At 32.3% G+C, this 22,440-nt stretch overlaps 1 protein-coding gene across 2 annotated transcripts; it reads left to right on the forward strand.

The window, feature by feature from the left end:
• The first annotated feature begins 2,816 nt into the window (after positions 1-2,816).
• Positions 2,817-16,752, forward strand: LOC148627319 (uncharacterized). 2 transcript variants are annotated; one of them, XM_088571312.1, is made up of 4 exons: positions 2,817-2,874; positions 5,663-5,830; positions 7,220-7,317; positions 10,419-16,752. In XM_088571312.1, the coding sequence occupies exons 2-4, from the start codon at positions 5,708-5,710 to the stop codon at positions 11,425-11,427; spliced, it is 1,230 nt and encodes a 409-aa protein (XP_088427438.1). In that variant the 5' UTR covers positions 2,817-2,874; positions 5,663-5,707; the 3' UTR covers positions 11,428-16,752. The 2 variants fall into 2 exon arrangements, with proteins under 2 accessions (XP_088427438.1, XP_088427439.1); XM_088571313.1 differs by lacking the exon at positions 2,817-2,874 and adding an exon at positions 2,893-3,162.
• The last annotated feature ends 5,688 nt before the right edge of the window (positions 16,753-22,440 follow it).

The raw sequence follows: 22,440 nt of genomic DNA on the forward strand, positions 1-22,440 counted from the left end.
TATGAAATAAAATGAAGTTGTTATAATTGTCTGGGGAAAATAGCAAATCTTTAATCCCATGGATAGAACATGTACCGGTGCAGGTCAGCTGTTGGTCAAAATATAATAATTCAGGTTAAAATATTTATTAAGATGTTTCTTCTTCAAATCCAGCAGTCAAAGTGACGCATACTTCTTTTGCCAGATATTTGGGAGGGGTGACTGCTGGATCGATTTCATGAATTAGATGACCAATCAGGTTTATGCCCCCTTTTCGGGTACCACCCTAATTCGCTGTCAATTACTTAAATCTACGTTTTTAGGCATTAATCCTGCTTATGAGCCGAAAGCGATAAACTTGATTGTTAAAGTGGTCTATTGTCTGACCAGTGTCCGGATTATGTTTCGAACAACGAAAGACATTTTTTTTCTCAAAGATAATTTCAAGTGTGTGACATAATCTTACAAACTTTATAACTTTTATCTATATTCTTTGTATGGACGCCTGCAAACATGTCTTTTCCTAAGTGAAAAATAAATTAAATTCTAAATTGGAATTGAATAATAAAATGTAACCTTATACAAAATAATTCTTCTTTTCTTGTCCTAACTTCATCCTTAAACTGAACTTATAAAAATCAGATGAAAATAATAGAAAATAAAAACGAAAAAACAAGGAAAATTGAAATAATCAAAATCTTAATAAATTTCAACTAATATATAAAAATTTACTTGTATATGCATATAACTGCATTACAATACCATGTTTGAACAAATTGGTCTGCCAGTCGTTGTTCTAACGATTTTTTAAGCCAATCTTTATTTGAAATTATACCCGACTGCTCTACATGTGAACTTCACATACGCAATCCAGCTAAATTGGCCTGTATTACCCTTGGCTAACTTCCTAACTAAAGGGTATAGTAAGTGGGAAATTTTAATTTGCTTGCCAGTAACCAGTCTTTAAATATTAGCAATTATTGAATTAATATCAACATCTATTGTATGTTATCCAAGTTCGCCATAAATCATATAACTTGGTGTTGATTTTATTAGGGTTAGAAATATTTTTACAAAGCTTTAGGTGAACTTTTTCTAAAATTTCGTTGTCCATAAAACCCCAAATTTTAGTCCACACAAAAGTATAAGTTTAACCATTCTATCAAAAAGGTCTAGATGAAGCTGAATTGACAATTTATATGATCTTGAGAGTCCCAGTGGTTCATACATAGCCCTCCGAGCTTTGTCTGCCAAGTTCTTTTTTAATGTCACACCGAAATTTCAAGTTGTTTTTTTAGTAACTCCAAGGTAGTTCAACTCCAGAACTATTTCCAATTTTAAATTTCTATAGAAGTTCAAATCACTTTTCTGTGTGTACCAAAACCAAAAACTATTATCTTTATTTCTTTGCTACGTTAACCTTCATTTTCCAAATATCACAATAATTACTAAAACTATCTACATGTAACTGCTGTTGTAAAATTTCAGCTGATTCAGCTAATAAAGCAGCATCATCAGCCTAAATAATATGAACATTTTCATTCATATTTTTAGTTCTTCTTGTGTATTTACTTGTTGCACTTAGATCATTAATATTTTCTAATACAAAAAAAAAACAACTTAGAGGTCATTTAGAAACAATGTAAAGAGAAAGGGTTACAAGTTTTCACAAGTTATCAATATACATTATACAAATGTACATCTTTCCATTAATACTGTTCAGTAACATTATATAAGATAAACCATTTCACCAGCCCTTATGATAAATAATCGTTGTACCCTGTAAAACGGCCATGGTTTTAAAACGGTGTAGAGATCTGCAGGTCAAGTACAAAAATCCATGATTTCACGGGACAAATCAAGTGTACGTTAGGTTTGTTTTCCTTGTGAAATTTTGCGAATCGAAAAGTCTAAAATCGTGAGATTTGTCTCTCATTGGTCAGATTTATCATTTCATGACTGTGACTTTGATTTTGAACTGTGTTGACTTAATTGTTCTTGTCAATATATAACTTCCCGTTTTGATACACGTCAAATTTTCCATGTGCATATTTTGTTTATTGCACTTCGAGCAATAAACAATATGCACATGGAAAATTTATGTTATTTTTCAATAGACAACATTTTTATTATTGCCAATTCTTAAATAACTATTATCAAAGTCGCCTTGGTGAGTAGATTTACTTTTGACATCTCAGTTACCGAATTGATTGATTGATTGTTGGGGTTTTACGTTCAAGCAGCAATATTTCAGCTATATTCAGACGATGAACATGAAATGGATGATAAAATGAGCATGAAATGATGATAAAATGAAAAATGGGATGGACCACAAGGTCATAATAGGGTCGAAAAATTTTGATTGCCACTAGAAAAAGGGGGGGAAATGGTAAGGTCGGGCAACTGAGCCTCCTGTGGCGAAGCGCAAAGGTTCCTACTCCGGGAGAATACCACAGCATGGTTCTTTAACGTGTGAGGAACGTGGCATCTTTCCCAACACGTTGCACCACTATGGTTTGCGGTCATGTTTTCCGTATTATAGCCTGACAACTCCAGCATGTAACACGCCAGGGGTACCCCATTCCACCACCTGGGGCACACAACCCAGTTGCTCTGTGGGCAGAGCGCCTAGCCCCCGGCTTGGTTTCTGAGCACTATTTAATCGCCTTTTACGACAAGCCTGGCGCTGCTGCAGGCCTATTCTTTTGATACCCGGACCAGCACGGGGCTTTAGTTATCGAAGCAGAACACCACAATACGATTGATCACCGCGCTCCTTCTGTAATGTAGGTTAAAACGAATTACATCTGTATGAAGTTATTTAGAGAGGCTCCGAACTACCATGAACATGCGTAATACTTCTCAACTTCCGGGTTGAATGAAATGAAAACAATGGTAACGTCAACCTTTTTAATGAACTTTCACTCCTTTAACCAAAACAAATTGAAGGAAAAAGATGTTTTCGTTTTAACATTTATCTTGAGCTTTAGTTATTATGCATGATATGTCCCATAGTTTGGAAAATAGACCAAACATACTTTAAACTTGTTGACAAACATGACACAGTTATTGTATCGATCCAGGATTTTCCCTCTGAAGCAGGTTATTCCCTGAAATTTCTAATCATCCTCAAAACAAAGGACTTCATTATGGATATTTTTTTCTAACTTAGAAAAAGAGGTGGTAAGTCTAACTTTTGAATTGCAAATTACATATAAATATAAATCTGAGTAAGAAAAATGGTCTCTTCTGTTTTTTTTTTTTTTTTTTTACCAGTATGGAAAGGGAAAAAACTCACTGTACATGCTAAATCACAGGTTAACAGTTTTGTTTATTTCAAAACTGTAACTGTGAAAGAAACTCAACACTAATGATTTCGTGAACATACTTGTATATTTTCATATGCTAGTCAAGAACAGTTCTTGTCAGCTAATAAAAATCTCTACCTAAAATTTTGGTAATTTTCAGAGAAGAAACACACACAATTATAGACTGAGTGAGGGAGTTGTGAAATATCAATTTTTCAAGTTCAGTTTTAAGTAATTTTAAGTGAAACAAATGTATATTGTACTGTTGGTGTAGGTGTATGAAAAAACAATTACATGTATACATGTACATAGAAAGTTGTGGTTTTTTTATTTGGCCAGGTGTCCGATGTAAAAAATGTCTTAATTGGAAACATTCTACATTCTAGACTTTGAAAATCTGACTTAATACTAAGTAAACTTGATTGCCATGAGTTTTAAAAATTAATTCCAAAAGTATTCTTATCCTATATTGTACATCAAGGTTTGCTAGTCTTTAGGTTAGTTTAAAAAAAAAAAAGAAAAAAGAAAATATGTATTTAATTATTACATGTATGTAATACTATATTTCATTCAAGGTAGTGAACTGAAACCTGTTTCATGTAAAAAAAAAGCACCACCAGTACATGTACATGTTTATGTACCTTTGTTAGGGAGAATACTTCCAATGAATTTAAAACAAAATAACTTATATGCATCAATTCCACATGACTAAATGAAAACAATAAATTGTAGATTGAAACATTTCACAATTTTTTGAAAAGAGTTGTGAAAATAATACGTATACCTGCAAATGTATGGAAATCGTAGGACAAAGTGTGAACATACAATTTCACCTCATATTTTTGCAAATTACATGTATATAGGTTTTACTATATTAATGTATGGATGACACCCTTTTTAGTATTAACACCCCTTTTTCAGTTGACCAAGTGTTTTATACAATGTATGCATGTAATATAATTAATAGCAGTTAGTTAGCCCTTTTTTAACAGTTGTTTCCTCCAAACCTAATTGAAATTCAGAACTTTGAAAACTCCAAAAAAATGTAATGACATATAAAGTAACCATGCAGAGATCCTTTCTTTCGTAACAAGTCTTTCCATCCAGGTGATTAAACAGGTCAAATCTGACCTTAAAATTTGTGTAAGCGGGAAATGAGGTCAGTATCGTATAAAACACACTTAAATCATGTAAGTTAGCAGGTATGAAAGTTTTATTCATCTTGAGGTAGACTTTGTGCATGATTTAAGAAATGCAAATATAACTCACTCTATTTGATCATTATTTTACCATTGGCTGGCTATTTGTGTTGCCTTATTTTACCCTAAACAATAATGCAGGGTATATTTATGAAATTAATGACCAGCATATTGTTAAACAATGATAAAATAGAGTTTCTGTGAAATATTTTGATACTAATAGGACTAATTTTTTCATGTTCATGGAAAGATGGAGCCTTTGTGTTAGACCAATTGCAACCATTGGAGAACAAAATTCTACCGTGATATTTGTAAATTGGAAAAAGATATCAATGACAACACAAATACGACATTAGTCATGTTTATCACTGTTTTATTAGGCTAGAATCATACTAGAATATGCTATTGTATGGTATCAAATAATAGCTGTATGACCAGAACTTACAATATGAACAAAATTGCTTATAATAAAGAAATGAGACCAGATATTTTTCTTTGTTTTTGTATATAGTTAGGGTTTTACAACATTCCCCAACATCACTATTTGGGGTTTTGTAATGTTATGTTGAATTCTTTGCTTTAAACCAACAATGTTAGGCAGTTTTTCTTCCAATTTGCGTATGAATATGTACATGAACTGTTTTCCAATAAATAACTAAAGATTTAATTTGATGTCTGCCTCAGGAATGCGGAAAAAGAAAGTGCTTTTTTCATAACATACATGTAATCTGAATATTATTTTCTTTGAAAAATTTGAAAAACATGTAAGACATTTGAGGTGAATGAAGCAGTCAGAAAACATGTTCTATAGTCTCTATGCTCTGATTACAAAAAGAACACATATTTGAATCTTTTATATGAATCTTGTGCAAAAACATATTGTTAGGTACAACTCAATGTAAAACTTGTATTGGAAATTGGCAAGATAAGCCTTATTACAACACTTCTTATTCAGAACAAAATATTTTTTGTCCAATCTGGAATTTCAGTATGCAATTCACTTTTTCAGGCCAGATCCTTTTTTTGTCAGTCTGAAAAATTGTCAGTGAAGAAAAGTAGAAAAATCTCTGCTATTGATTGTAGAGTGTATATTGTAATACAATGTATCACTTTCTTTGAGTGGATGTCTACAGTCTTGAATGTTGATAATTAACAATTTTATGATTTTTTTTTCAGGAAGTCAATGAGAAACTTTTCTGTTACTCATGAATATCAGTCATCATGCCAAGGGGAAAAACTCCAGAAGCTCCCCTCCCAGCATCCAGTGCTAGCAATGGCAGTGTGACATCAATTGAAAGCAGGGAACTTCCTTACTTCTACAGCAACTTTAGTAATGCAGATGAGGTAATAAAAAAAAAGATTTTTAGTTATACAGATGAGGTAATCAAAAAAGATATGTATTGTATATCAACAGTTTCTTTATGATTACAAGAGTATATTTCTGAGATGAAATGTCTGTTTTGATTTAAAAACGAATTGAAAAAAAAAAACAAAACAAAAGAAAACCCATAGATTTGCAAAACTCACATTTAAACTGTTTCCACGTGTATTTTATGAGCTACTTTCCCCTACAATAGGTGTTACAAATTGATATGGAGCACACCAAGGGTTTTTTTACAACAATGGTTGGTGGTTTAATTGTCCCCTTGTCTGAATAGTAGGGAAACTTGGACAGTAGGTGATACTTATATGACCTCACTGGAATGCATAGATTAATTTCATATGTTTTACCTGCATTTCAGTTTAACGGATCTCCTTTACATAGTTCTTGGGGTCCCAATAAAGAAATTCTTTTTTCATATATGTTCTTATTTTTATTGTGTTTAGGAAGTACGTTATGCATCCCCAGTATTCTTTAGTTTTAAGTTCCCCATCAGCAGCATAAATTATTATTAGCAGTTCATATCTACTCATTCATGATTAAATCACCATTTAAGGAGAAGGTTATCATTGACTCCAGATGTGTATTGTATATGGACATGAACTTTCAACGCTTGTAAAGGAATCCCACGAACTTCCATGTGACGTGGTAAATATAAACGACAAACACTGAAATTTCATGATTTATTTTTAGCACCCAAATACATAATGAGTTGTGAAAATAAAACTATGCATTTCTTCTTTGGTTACTCAGATCATGAAAATAAATGTAGGCGAAAATTTCTTACTTACCGTAATCAAGTGATGTCTATGAAATTGTATCACAACGTTCCATACCACAAAGGTCAGACTGATCTTTATTTTGAAAAAAGGCAATGAACAAACATTTTTCCTGGTTCTTAGGAGTAAATGAAATAAAGATGTACAGATCTCTATGAAATAGTACTGGTACAAGATTGCCCATACCACAAAATGAAGGTTTCCATAATTTCAAGTGTTATGGACCTAACCATTTAGGAAAATGGGCCACCTATGTATGAATTTTCTGAAAAATTGTATAAATTGCCTATTTTCTTTGTCTGATTGGAAATTTTAAAGTTATTTGACTATTTTCATTCTGGTCAGAAAACTTTGCTGTACTAAACATTTAATCAATATCCTAATTCAGAGATGTCAAGCTTGAATGTTGTGTCTATAATTGCCCATGCTGTTCTGGTTTTGAATTCTGCAGTTGCACCTAGTAGCTTTGTCCTTCAAAGCATTTTGTTCATAGCATAACAGCTTAATATTTTGATAAATTTAAGCATTTTATGAGGGTATTGCAACTTTATTTGCTATAAATCTAAATTGCAGGTTGCTGACTTCTTGCTTCATAAATCAAAGTCCAAGGCTGGATACTTTCTTGTACGCCCAAGTTTTAGGAACAAGACATTGTTAACAGTATCTGTTGTGTGAGTATTGATAAAACATGGATTTTGATATCAAACTATGTGGTATGCATTATCAAATTTTCATGCAGGGCTTCCATATTATTATCTTATAGAAACACATATTGAAAAAGACATTAGTAATATATTACATTTAGATCGGATTGAAACTAAAAAAAAAACAAATGGTTAATGACAAGTGAAAGATCATTATAAAATTATGCAACATGAATGATTTTGAAAGCAAAAGCAGTGGTATAATGGTATGTCTCTGTCATTGTGTTGTCCATAGTCACATAGTTTTCCTAAGATATATATATTGAATATTAGTTACATGTAGTTGATCTTTATAAAATTTTATAACATGGTTCCAAGCCACAAGAGGAAGGTTGGTCTTGATTTTGGGGGTTATGGCTTGAACACGTTTTAGAATCAGGGGCCAAGAACAAGCATTTTATAAAAGGAGAAGGTTATGGCCAATTTTGGCCTCAAACTTTGAAATTGTTCAAAATAAAGATTTTTATCGTTTTTGAGTGTTAACACCTGCTAGTTTGGTTAGATTTAGGCCAAAACAGAAAAGCATCTCATCATTGTAGCACCAACAAAATTGCCTAAATGTTGAAAAATGCCGAAATGATCCTTATTATAAAGCCTACAAAAGTTTGCATTAGATTTTATTACAAGGTGCCATACCACAAACGTTTTGACTGGAACCATTTAGGAATAAGGAATCAAAAAGTGACTTCTTCAATTCTGATAAAATTTTCATCCTTACAACAAATGTCTAATCATAATCAAACTTCAAATCTGTGTCAAGTTTGAATGGTGTATCCATACTTGCCCCAAACTTTAAGGATTTAATCTTTGCAATCATTTCAAGCTGCATCCTGTGAATCATTTTATTTAAATACTTTAACAGTGACAGTGTCTAAATGAATTGAGATACCATAAAAGCAATACATGAATTGTTTTGCCCCCATGGTATATATGAGTCACTTTGTCTGTCCCGTCCTTCTATCCTACATGCATTTTCATTGGACAGATTGGTTTCAAATTTGGTAAATGGCGTTATTTTATTTCGATGGGACGTACGTTTAAAGCGATTTTGGCTGCTTTTTTGTATCAACTTCCTGTTTTGTTGGACTTTTTTTTAGCTCACCTGGCCGAAGACCATGTGAGCTATTTGCCATCACTTGGCATCCGTTGTTGTCGTCTGTCGCTAACAATTTTCCATAACTCTTCTCCTCAGACACCACATGACCAACTGGAACCAAACTTCGTATGAATGTTCCTCTGTGTTTTCTGCATAGAACTTTTGTAGGGATTTTTGATTCTTTAAAAAAAAAGTGGCCACTGTTACTAAAAATAGAAAATAGGGGTCACACAGTAGTTTTTTGCATACATCTCTAAAGCTGATAGGTAGAGCACAATTCTGACTGGATAAAAGTGTCCAGCATGGTAAGATCTATCTGTGGTCAAATTTTCATGGTAATCTAATGAGCCATGTTGGAGTTATTGCCCTTTTTCAATGGGTTTTTTTTTTGCTATTTTCAATGTTATTTCTTTGAAAAATGTTCTCCTTTGACACTACTTGACCAGCTGGAACCAAACTTGGTATGAATGATCTTGGGATATCCTGCATAGAACTGATGTGGGGATTTTCGATTCGTTAAGGGAACCAAGATTCTAGCCAAAATCAAAAGAATGTAATCCAGGGACAAAGACCAGACATGGAAAACAGACAAACATAACAAAGAACATAAAGTAACTAAAATAATATATTCAAAGTAACAGAAAGTAAATAAGCAAATCGGACTCCATTAAAAACTGGGAGCACGGACCAGGTGCACTGGTAGGGTAAAGGTCCTCTGCTTTTCTAGAAACACCTGCTAAGTTGCTTTTAAAAAGTCAAGTCTGGAGTAGACGAAACGAGGAAAGGAAAACTATGACACATTGAACAAATCAGTTTTCATGGTCCAGATGGATACACCATAATGATCCCAAACTTCATGACGATGACTACAAAACTTCTGTAGTGATGACTTCAATCTTGTAGCATCATAACCTTGTTCCAGAAGCCTAATTGTAAGAAATCTAGCGCAATACAAAAATTATGTGTAGTTACAGCAAGCTCTGGCATAACGTTTGAGTTGTGATATGAAAACTCCATATGCAAGTGCTGATGGGATGTTGCCACAGATGAAAGGAAAGTTGACAATTCTGAATGATAAGTCATCACATTTGTTGTAAAGTTTGGTCAAAGTTTTTCCTCACCATCCATCTCTAAGTGTAGGTCAAGATATGAGGCTGACTTCACAGTGTCTTTAGTATCCTTTATCTCAAGTTCTTTGGGGAAGATGTGATGTATCAAGTCCACAAAACTGAGAGTGTTTAAAGATAACAATAGATAAACCTCTTAGTGTATCAGAAGTTTCAAACTTGTACTGCTTGTATAACAAGTTAAATGGAAGTTGGTGTACAAATGTAAATTGTCAACGCAACTACACAATTGTGATGATTCAATAATTACAAAAATGTGAATAAGGAAGAAATATGTGAAGGTCTATTTTGAAAATAAGGAAGCATGTGTACCTAACCATTTGTACTTATAAGAGATATCACATATTGTCCTTTCGATGAATATTTAGCTTTGATGTATAGTTTAAAATGATAATTTTTAAAGGAATGTTTAGGGAAATATTTGATGCTAATAATTTTACAATGGAAATCATGTTCTGCATTCATTTATTTTTACTTTAACTTATAAATGAAAATTTATGCTCACCATTTGTTTAGCAGTTTAAAAGGATGGGGAGAAGTATTTTAATTGTATTGTTCTTTCTTTACATGTGTCTATTTGTTTATTTTGAGATGATCCATTATATAGTGCATATACATTTGGGCATTGAATTTTGAAAACATCTGTATGAACTTCATGTTTTGATATTAGCACTTTAGCTTTATGTTCAAAATTGCCTTAATTTACATTAGTTTCTGGTTTCTTTTTATTTTTAATACATCTTTGATACTTTCTTCTTGTAAAGATAATTTATAAAGAATGTTTATAACACCACTTTTACTCATAAGCATAGTTGTAATTGTCTATAATTCTTTCTGTTATACAGAGTAGCAGACAAAACTGTCAGACATACCAATATTATTGTAGAAGGGGCTGGTGCTGCTAAAAAGTACTTTCTTGTGAAGGAGAAAAAGTTTGACTATGTTGATGAATTAATCAGGTATTATAAAGAACATGATGTAAAAAATTTACAAAAGGTCACCCATGTGAGATTTCTTCATCCATTGGTCCGTCCCAATTTTCGTGATGACAGATCAACATCATCAGGAGGGTCATATAATTCAATACCCCACAGTCAGGGGTCAGCTGGATCCTTTCATGCTCATGCCCCTGGGTCTCCAGTTGATAGGCCACCACTACCTGCTAGGCCATCCCATTTACAGCGGTTAGGAAGCCAGGAGAGTTTTGGAAGTCAAATCTCAGTTTTTACTCAGAACTCAATTAATGGGAGTAGCCAGGTGTTAAATCAAGTCAATGAAGCTTCAGGGGGCACATTGCCACGAGGGGCATCAAATAACAGTATTCCTCATGTGGATTGGCACCTAGGACCAAGTGGCGATTCATTTCCATGTTTACCTTCTCCTACATTACCTTCTCCAACAGAGAAAAATGTGAACAGACCGCCTGTCCCTATTCCTGAAATTCCAAAAGCAGAAGGAAATTTGTACTACTCCACACCTCGTAATGTGGATGAGAGCATTAAAGAGGAATTAAAAAAGGTCATACGAGAAAGTGAGCGTTGTGATTGTGGTATTCCTAGAGATCTTGCTGACTTGCCTCTTGGTTGGACTGTTCATCGAAGCAAAGATGCTGCAACCTATGGTAGGATCTTCTATCAAAATGAGGCTGGTGTTACCAGCTGGAAATTACCAGAGGAAGTCATGCGAAAAATGACCCCAACACACAAAACAAATATTCAAAAAGTAAAACTTATGAAAATTGATGATGATTACTTGGAAAATAATATTCATCCAGAATTTGTGCCACGAACAAGAAATCCATCCATTGGAAGTGGTAGTTCTGAAGGAAAAAGATTCTCTAATACACAGTTTTAGACTAGAGGCCATTTTTATAATATTGTTTTACATTTTTAAGTCTGAAAATACTGAGATAGGTACATGTATTCCTTAAGATGAAGAATACATAGGTTTCTAAGTCATTCATTGAGGACCCATGTGTGGCCTTGAGTTGACATTTTTCATCATGGTGGCGTTGCTGTGTCTCTGACGTACTGACCATGTCAATTCTTGTTATATATTTTCAGACTTGAAAATTTGGAAAACTATTGTGAATTGGCCAACACATACTTTTATTTTTAACTGGGTATAATATTCTGTGTAATTTTACATCATGTGTACATGTATTTAAGATACTGCTGCCTAGAGTTTTATTGAAAATTTAATTATCATTTTTGCATAGAAGGTCACAACACACTTATTTTTCAAGTATTTCCATATAGCCATTCTGTATAACATTATAAACTGGTGCTATGGTAGCCAAAATATTCATATTTTCTGATATATTTACACAAACAGATCAAAATATATACTGTACAAATACCAAAATTGTTCAGTCTTTCTTCATGAACAACATTGTAGTTTTATGATTTCATTTCAGATGTAACACACTTTCTGATTGGATAAAAAAATTTGTTCATCATCTCATAGACCAAATTTTGTAAAGTGACTGTGATGTCATCAACCTTTTTTGCTGATTTACTCCTTAAATTTTGATACTAAAATTAAATTATAAGGAATGACTGTTATATTTTTTTCAGTATATTTGAAATAACTTCAATGCTCATGGTTCACATTTGAAAATAACCTGCTATACAGGTTATTTAGTATACACCATATGATTGAGGTTTTTTCCTAATAGACCAAAAAAATACAACAGTCATTCCTTGAATAATTAATCTGTAACTGAATCAAGTCAGTGTCTTTAATTTGGTAGCTCCGAAAGGTACACCAGGTTGTTATGGACTAAGAATACAGGAGCATAATGCAAGTCTTAATTATACATTCTCCTTCTAGGAAATTCAGCATGTATTGCATGTCATGACAAAAAAATGTGTGATGTTAGTGATGGTGTTTTCTTCTGTTTGACATTGTATTTACTTTATCAACTGTGATTCAAGGTTGCAGTAATGGATACTGTTAGACGTTGTCCTGTAAAACGGGACAGTTTTTTTCTGAGAAATTGAAGTGTCATCATTACTAATATATATATATATATATGTATATCAATGTCAGATTAGAAATGATTTTTTTGGCAATTATTTGAAAATCATTTTAATTTTTCATTCTTAACATGTTAAAAATGTCAAAATTTGTAGTCATAATAGTGTCCAGTAATTTTTAATAAGTACATGGACAAGTTTTGTCACAAAGTATTTTCCCAAAACTGTTAGAAACATGTAATGAAAATCATATGTAACTTTGTTAAACATTTATTTTTAGTTTACTTAGATTTGTAGCTAAATATCTGAATGTAACATCAACTACTAGGTATTATGACATTGTAGTTAAGTCTGTGTTGAAAGAGGTGCTATGAATATTGCCATGGTATCCAGTCACAAATGTTTAAATCCATTATGCTGATACATGACTTAATGATGTAAATTTGTGTATTGATTGAAAACGTTTGAATTATATTAGGAACAATTGTCACTCAAGACATGTTTTTTTTTTTTTGTCTCACTCTTATACTCTACTGTACAGTATATTTCTTTGCATGTCGATACACGTATGTCTCTCTATTCTAGTTATATAGGATAGCATTTAGCTCCTAGGTGGATCTAGGGGTGCATTACATGATAGACTGGACCTCTCCCTTCTCAAAATCTCTGGATTCTTGTCTATGACTTGTGTATATAGTTTGAACCATATACAAAGATGGATGTTGCTAAGTGCCAAATGTATCCTTAACTATCTTTTTTTATATAATAATTAGGGTAGACATATGTCACATGACATATTCCAAACAAGTTTTCAAATTGTATATGATGATGTTCGGAAGATGTATTTGCCAAATTTAAAATTGTTCTTTAGATCTCATTTGATATCTATCTTGATCACATATAATTAGTTTTAGTAAATGCATGCTCTCACAAAAAAAGCTATGTTTCCAATGAAAATGACAATATGACATATAGAATGGAAGCATACATCTCAGTATTCACTTGTAGGTATGATTAAAAAAAATTCAGTGCTGTGTGTCAACATAATGTATTTGAATCTCATATTTTGCCTGGTGTTAATGAACTTTGATGGGTCATAGTTCTGTGTTTTGTGTTTTTTTTTCTCTCAAAAATTACAGGACTTGGACTCAGGAAATTCATTGAACAATTCCTTACTCTTTACACATGTCGAGATGATTTTCAAGATGTGAGTGACCGATTACAAATTGAGGACATTTTGTTTAGCTACTCTTAAAAACTATTGACATTTCATATTAATAAACATCCCTGAGTTGAATCATATCTGTCATAAACCAATATTGTGTCATGGGGGGAAAAAGATATGTCAGGTTGTAATATAGAGTCTGTAATTACTGATAGCCTTATTGTTCAGGTACTTGTATCTATAGATTTCTATTTCAACTGTTAATTGTGTGTTGTATCAAATTTTGCATGTAAAATGTGATGGTGTTAATTTCTTTAAATACTATGAAGGATTATTGTTTTATGGTTTTCTTAGGTTTGTCATCACAAATTTGAATTCTCTACCAAATATAAATTTTCAAAAATTAGAGGCTGTTCTGAAACTTCAAATATAAACTCATCTTACAAATTGTTTTTAGACCTTGAGAATAGGGTTTGTAAGTCTCGTTCTATTTTCAGTTTCCCATCCAGAACGTCCGATGTAGTACATATTGAAATCCGAAAACTGATTTGCATTTGATTGTTTACTTCCGAGAAATTGAAGCACTGAATCACAATGCAAAATATTACATTTTTTATACTTTTCTTAACATTTTTATTCCGTAGAACTAGATAATTATCATTTTTTATTAGTATATTTACGCATGAAGATATTTTGCTTATTATATTGAACTCAATGCTGTGTTAATGACAAATCTCCATGCATTTGAATGGTAGACGAGGACCCATTCTCGTGAAACCACTGAGTCACGTGACGAGACTTACATACCTTTTTGATTCCAACTTAATTCCTTAACAGATGAGATACTGTTAAAGCATTATTTAGACTGCATGTAATCTGATTGAATTCTCTCATGCATAATGTTTCAAACCAATATTGATGTAAAACCTGCTGATTTTTATGTCAGGTAGGACGTCAGTAACATTTAAGAAATATGACTCTTTTTTAAAATAACTTTATTAAGAATTCTAAAAAAACTCATTTTAGTCAAATTTAAGTAATTCATGAGTAGGTCAGATAAAGTTTCATGGTATTTTCCTGAGGAAAAAAAAAGCTGGAGTAATATAGTAAATTCATTGTACATATAACATAATGAAATTCACCATCCCTTTGATACAACAACACTAAACATGTTTTTGATAAAATATTATAAATAATGCATATTTATTTTGTGAGTACGAGTTATTATTCCAGGTGCTACAGTGCACACAATAATAATGTTAAGGAATTGGAGAAGGCCTTCCATTGATTGGATGATAGTTATTGGAAGAAGTTCTCTGGACAATTGAAAAGGAGATATAAATTTTCAAATCAGTATCAGTCGAATTTTCTGATGGAAGTGTAAATCTTCTCAATTGTCTAGTCAATTACCTAACCAAGGGAAGACCAACTCTATCCACAGAACATCATAATTGTTTGTGCTATAAAGTAATTGTGAATGTTTATTGATAAATTTGAATCTTATATTGAAAGACATGCATTCTATAGATATACAAGAAGAATTCATGAGTGATTTTACTGTTTGTGAAGTAAAATTGATAGAACAAAATGTGATGTGCATCTAATTATTTATAATAATATATGTTTATGTATATGATTTTTAATGATATTATTCTCATTGGTTGTGATTTCATTTTATTTAAGATATATTTATGTATGTTGTTTATATTTTGTTTTTCATTAAGGTTAAAGATAATTTTATTTATGCAGCATGTTTTATTGAATAATTTTGGTGCATGCATGTACATGTATGCTCATATACTGTAAAGTTCAGATTCTGCATAATTAATAAACTAATATAGAATAGAATATTTATAAACATATCACAAAACAAATAATTTAAAAATGACTTACAATATAATGATACTGATTATATTCTTCCTGATGATGATTCAAAGAATTTTCTTTCTAATTTTTAACAAGTGTAAAAACACCTTTGACTAAGCCCTGAAATGCCCTGACAACAAAAGTAAGTAGACATTGATCACTGTGATATTATTTTGGCTGTCATTTAAGTACATAATTGCAGTGTTGTAAGATTGTCGGAGGGCAACCAGGCATGTAATAGTGAATTACTGTAATCCATGCATATTGACATTTTATGAAGTACTAACACAAATGATTCAGAAATGACTGATTCCAGACCAGAATGAAGCAAGCTTTTTAATGTATTGAAATAGATTGAAATATATATGGACTGATTGGTAAAAAGGTTTTTCAGGTTTCTTAAAAATTGTGTGGCATCATTGGAATACTATATGAAGTAAAATGTTAGGTGTTATTAATTCTTTTATTGGGTAGATCTATACTCATGAGGTACAATTTGAATTTTGATCAAAAGTCTTTTAAAAAATACAAGTAGAAAAGTTTTATTTAGATCTGGTTTTTAACAGATTATACATGTTTTAGGTACTTTTTTCCTTAAAAAATGAATTCACTAACATTCAAGGCTTCCCAATGTCAATTCATACTTTGGGAATATTTCTGTGATAAAAAGGGACTTGGTGCATGTTTAACACACCTTTTAACCTCAATGTACTTATTCAATGTAGTATTATTGTTATCAAATTGCTCAACTTAGAGAAGAAGATAGAAATACAATGCAACATACAATACATTTAGTACACAAGTACTAGTTCATTTTGACTACTCAGTATTCATGATAATAGTTGTGAAAATACATATATCAAAGTGGGCCTGTGATTAGGTATTTTATAGATGTAGAGAAGTTTTGTATAGATTACATATCCATTGACCATATCCCAGTATGATGAGAAGTAACGGTCAAATTTAACAAATATATTGATAATCTCCATCTCTTGACTAATAATATATCTTTATCATAGAGAATAAAAGCATGTGTATCATTGAATGCATTTATTTTATTTTTTATTTTTTTCTTTGTTATGTACGAGTTAAGTATTCTTGTTCAGTTTTCTTATTCTCAAATATATCTTATATTTCTTGGAGCTTATGGAATAAATGCTATAAAAATCTTGGCTTTGTTAAGTCTATGTATGGCCTTGTGTAAAATTACTAACTCCACTAACCTGATGTTTAAGTACTTTTCCATCTAAGAATCAAGCAAAATGTGTATAAGGTATGGCACATGAAGGAAAAAACACAGAGATTTTATTGCATTAAACAAGTATTTATATCCTATAACGTCTAGAAATAAACAAGTGTTTGTAAAATTTGCCTTTTAAGGATATTGATAGGTCAAATTTAGTTGAAATGCACTAATGATAAATGGTCAGAACCTTTTCACACTTTCCTTAAATAAGCAGTCAAAAAATATCTAGGTCACAGTTGCCTATATATCAATAACAATATATTCCCGTGCTGGTTGTTTTGATATTTTCGATTATAAATAACTTAATAAAGGGAAACACTCGTTAGTGATGATTGACTAATACCAGTAAGCTAAGTACCTACTTTTTAGAAAGTAGAAATAAAAAATCCCTATAAGAAATGAATGTTACGTTGACCTTATGTTGAGTCTAATAATAGTAATTCATCAACTGTACCAATTAGAACACATGTAAATAGGTCAAGATTGTCGTTAAAATGACCAAAACATAGTTGTCGGCCACAGCCGCCTCAGTCACCACATACGTTTGAATTGTAGATCAAGTTTAAAATCATTTAATCAGTCTATATTTCTGAAAAGAACTTACGATAATGGAATAATTAAATGCGCTCTTTAAACAACGGAGTCTGAATAACAACCATACTCATCCATATTCTGGACCAAATGTCAGAATAAGTCCCTGTCATTTGACGGTTCCTTTTCTGGTGTCTGGTCAGGGCCCTCTAGAGCTTACTTAAAGATGTGTTTATACTTGTTGAAGTCCTTTGGTGATATCTGTTAAGTATTTACTATTTCTATAATGGGTTTGTTGTGTTTCATCATATCTTTTCCTTTTTTTATCGTAGTAATAATTCCAAAACTTCTTGACATATTACAGCCTTTATAGGTACTGTAAAGTTTACTTCGAATGTACAAGTTCTATCATCATTACAGACAGGTAGAAATGTTAATGGAAGTCGGTGATATATAAATACGAACACAGGCTTTGTACAACTTTCTACCGACATTAAAATTTTACAGATTATCATTGGTTTGGGAAAAAATTGCGATACAAACTCTGAAAACAGTCGTTGACAATATTTTTCTACAAATAGTTTACTCTGGTATTTCTCTAAATTTCCAATGAATCCCCCAGAAGAAAATGCGAATTTCTCTACACAGCTATTGTACTTGTCGGTAGTTAGCTGATATATAACGATATATAAAAGAAACGACCAGTTTAAGAACTGCTTTATTGGACACAACATAAAAAAGAACGGATATGGTGAAATGCAACAAATGTACTAGCGTATAACCTTAATCCATAATAATAAATACTTTCAGAGATCACAAAATGGCCTTTAACAAGTGTAAAACGCCTTTGGCTAAGCCCTGAAACGCCCTGACAACAAAAGTAAGTAGACATCGCCACTAACGGGACTAATAACCCCGCAGCCTGTTGAATTTTTTACATTTGGGGACCAGTGTGGACACACAATTCATATTGGACACATTTTTATGGGGGATAGACTCAGCCCCTTTGACAACACAATAACATAATATGACTTCAAATTTACTTTATACATAAATTTCTGACAAAATGCACACATCTCCATGGTAATGTAGTACTCCACTGAGTTTCATAACAATCTTACAAGTCACCGAGGAGTTGCTGACAAAGCATCAGACCAAAGATTTGCTGTAAAACATCTAAGTCACACAGCCGTCATTTCTACAACTTTTGCCCAAAAACAATTTCCTGACAATATGCACGTCCCAATATGAAAATTTAACAGGCCACTAGGTTTCATGACTATCCTGCAAGTAGTTGAGGAAGAGTTGTGGACAACGCGCATCAGACCAAGCATTGCTGACAAACGCCTAACTCCAACAGCCATCATTTCTACAATATTTGCTCAAACTTTAATCTTGACAGTATGCATACCTCCACGCAGTTATGTTACACCCCACAGAGTTCAATGACAATGCTGCAAGCTCCTTAAAAATAGTTGCTGACAGACGGACAGACTAATTGGTGGTTTGTACTGTCTTGACTATCCTCTTGACGGATCTCGCACGACCGCCCCTTGCGAGGATTGTGTTGGTAGACGTCTGTTAGTAGTTGGAGGTAGCGAAGCCCAGTCTTTGGGATACCTGACCGAAGAACTCAATAGTATGTCCAACTAGCGGCTGGGCTGCCCTGTTGACGCTCTGGCCTACTCCTAGAGCCCACGTGTTTGGGAGTAGGTCAACGTGTAGAGTGTAATGACGGACAGACAGACACTGTGCAACCTATATACCCCCAAAACTTCGTTTGCTGGGGGTATAATAAAATCCACGATAACAGAACGATATATCAATTTAAACATATTAATTACCAACATCTTTTGACTATAGACAGGCACATAGAATCTGCGGTGAGGTTAAAATATAGTTTTACAAGACATTAACCATCCCCTTTAGTGTAAGGTAAAAATGAACTGAAACACCAAACTTACAAACCATAAAATTCACCCAATGATACATCTAATTATCTCCATCAAGTACCTCAATATACACCATACAGAACTAAACACTGCCCCAAACGGGACTAATACCCCCAAAGCCTGTTTAACCTTGTACATTTGAGGACCAGTTTGACAGTCGATTCATATTGGCCTTAATTTGTATGGGAGTTAAATTAAGCACACAATTTTCCGGCCATTTTTAAGACATCTAGCTCCAAACCGCAATCAGTACTATTTTTATTGTTGACAAGACAATGACAGAATATAACTCAAAATTTACTTTAAGCATAAGTTTTTGACAATATTCCTGTCCCTATGTTGTAATCTAACACCCCATTAAGTTTCATAACAATCCTGCAAGTCGTTGATGAGGAGTTGCGGACAACGCATGAGACCTGGTTGTGCTGAAAACTCCTATTAAGTTCAACAGCGGTCATTTCTACATTTTTTTACCAAAAATTTATTCCTGATAGTTTGCAAATCTCCATGTGGTGATACTGCATGTGAAATGTAACTACCGCAAGGGAGGGTGCTTCAGGATTATCACAATCTAGGAATTAAAAATTAACAATAAGAAAATCTACGTAATCTCTTCTGCCAGGTAATGTAAACATTTTCTTGAAACACCCATCGATTTGCCTTTGTCATATCAGGAATATAACGGAATAGGAAAGGTATGATAAATGAAATACATCCGTCCTCTGTGAATGTCGACGGAATGGCTCAAAATGGTGATCTGAACGTTAATTTGGGTAAAAATAACAAGCAATTGACAGAAACATATTCAATGTATTTTGTTGTACTTGCTAACGCAGGAAAAGTACTAATACGGAAAACTATTGGTAGTGAATATTGTTTATATTTTTTCAAGAAAAAAAGCTTTAAACCTACAGGTCCCCAAGTGGATAGCAAATATGAAATGGCACGATGAAGTAGAACAATAAACTACTTATAGTAACAATTACATAGTGAACAATAACTTGAACTTACATTGAAATTGAATACTGGTTTTTAAATATATGCATTGAAATATACTCCTTCAAAGTATCTACTTTAACAATAGCTCGGATTCTTATATATTTCTTGCACATGTTTTCATATTATTTAAAATATACATGTGCAAAATGTATATAATTCTGATGAAATTTAATGCACTTAAATCATAAGTATAAGTCCAATAAATTCATTTTGCACATAAAACACTCAAATCAGAGCTGTAAATCATAGCACTAAATCCAGAACAACAATTACAATGAAAATAAAACTAAGAAATATATTCTCCTTATAATTCCAGTTGCATGTATGTCATTGCACGTAATCCCAAGCTGTACTTCCAAAGAAAAAAAAAGCAATTAATCCAAATCTTTAATTTGAAAATAACCATTGCACTTTAAAAATGCACTAAATCCCAAGCTATCACATTTGAATGAAAATCCTTGCACTTTAATAATCCACATAAGTTTCAAGGAAAACAGCATTTAAATCCAAATCTATAAATTCAATGAACAGCACTTAATCCAAAGAAGTTTCAATTTAAATAACACTTATTCCAAATCTAAAATTTCATTGAAAATCATTGCACTAAAAATCCCAAATCATAATTTCAATCGAACTCAATGCACTAAATCCCTAACTATAACAAGAATGAAAATCATTATTAATATGATACTAAGTCCCAAACTATGAAAACCAGTGCAGTTAATCTGGAACATCATAATTCCAATGGAAATCATTCACAACTAATAAAGCACCTAATTCACTTTTAAGCCTACTCATACTCAAAATTGAATAAAATAAACTCACCACTATTTCAAAAATTGAAATTCACGTGAACCTCAAACTGCTTGCATTTTGTATAACACGTGTTCCTTAACTATAGTATGGATCACATACTTTCCATTAAAAGTGTACGTTAGTAGGCCTATTCCAGTTTTTTGAAGGAGGGAATAAATATTAATTAAGGTCTCATTTTAAAAATAATGTATAAGACTTCCACGCATTGTATTGAAGATCAAATAAAAACTTTACTTTATACTATTCTAAATAATTGGTTTTAACCGTCTCAACAAAATACAAAACAAAATATAATTTATCAAATTTGACCTCCCCTCAACAATGAAAAATAGAATAACCCAGGTAGCTGCTTCAGATTTAAAACAAGTACGCTCTTTAAAAAAAGATAGCCGACACAGTAAAATTTGTTCTTTTTACTTATAATTTTCATCAAGAAAATAACGTATGGCACGCAATTTCAATTTCCTTTTTCGAACCCCAGTAAGTTATCATTTTAAAAATAATGTATAAGACTTCCACGCATTGTATTGAAGATCAAATAAAAACTTTACTTTATACTATTCTAAATAATTGGTTTTAACCGTCTCAACAAAATACAAAACAAAATATAATTTATCAAATTTGACCTCCCCTCAACAATGAAAAATAGAATAACCCAGGTAGCTGCTTCAGATTTAAAACAAGTACGCTCTTTAAAAAAAGATAGCCGACACAGTAAAATTTGTTCTTTTTACTTATAATTTTCATCAAGAAAATAACGTATGGCACGCAATTTCAATTTCCTTTTTCGAACCCCAGTAAGTTATCATTTTAAAAATAATGTATAAGACTTCCACGCATTGTATTGAAGATCAAATAAAAACTTTACTTTATACTATTCTAAATAATTGGTTTTAACCGTCTCAATAAAATACAAAACAAAATATAATTTATCAAATTTGACCTCCCCTCAACAATGAAAAATAGAATAACCCAGGTAGCTGCTTCAGATTTAAAACAAGTACGCTCTTTAAAAAAAAAGATAGCCGACACAGTAAAATTTGTTCTTTTTACTTATAATTTTCATCAAGAAAATAACGTGTGGCACGCAATTTCAATTTCCTTTTTCGAACCCCATTAAGTTATCAGTATTTGGCCAATCTTGAAACATAATTTTCATTAGGTGACTTGCGTTTCCATGGAAGAGCGTCTTTAAGGTCAAAGGGTAAAAAGCGAAACTATACCGACTTCCTCGGAAAAACATGAGCTGACTAAGTAAAGATGCATTGGTGAGTAGTCATCAACTCTTTCAGTAGAACTGGTGAGTTTATATGT

Source organism: Perna viridis, chromosome 1 (genome assembly GCF_037379345.1).
Source record: "Perna viridis isolate PV_CMFRI_1.1 ecotype Kerala chromosome 1, ASM3737934v1, whole genome shotgun sequence".
Classification (NCBI taxonomy): domain Eukaryota; kingdom Metazoa; phylum Mollusca; class Bivalvia; order Mytilida; family Mytilidae; genus Perna; species Perna viridis.

Coding starts and splice junctions, on each gene's coding strand:
- LOC148627319 (XM_088571312.1), top strand. CDS start 5,708: ATGCCAAGGGGAAAAACTCCAGAAGCTCCCCTCCCAGCATCCAGTGCT. Junction 5,831..7,219: donor ACTTTAGTAATGCAGATGAG/GTAATAAAAAAA, acceptor TCTAAATTGCAG/GTTGCTGACTTCTTGCTTCA. Junction 7,318..10,418: donor TTGTTAACAGTATCTGTTGT/GTGAGTATTGAT, acceptor TCTGTTATACAG/AGTAGCAGACAAAACTGTCA.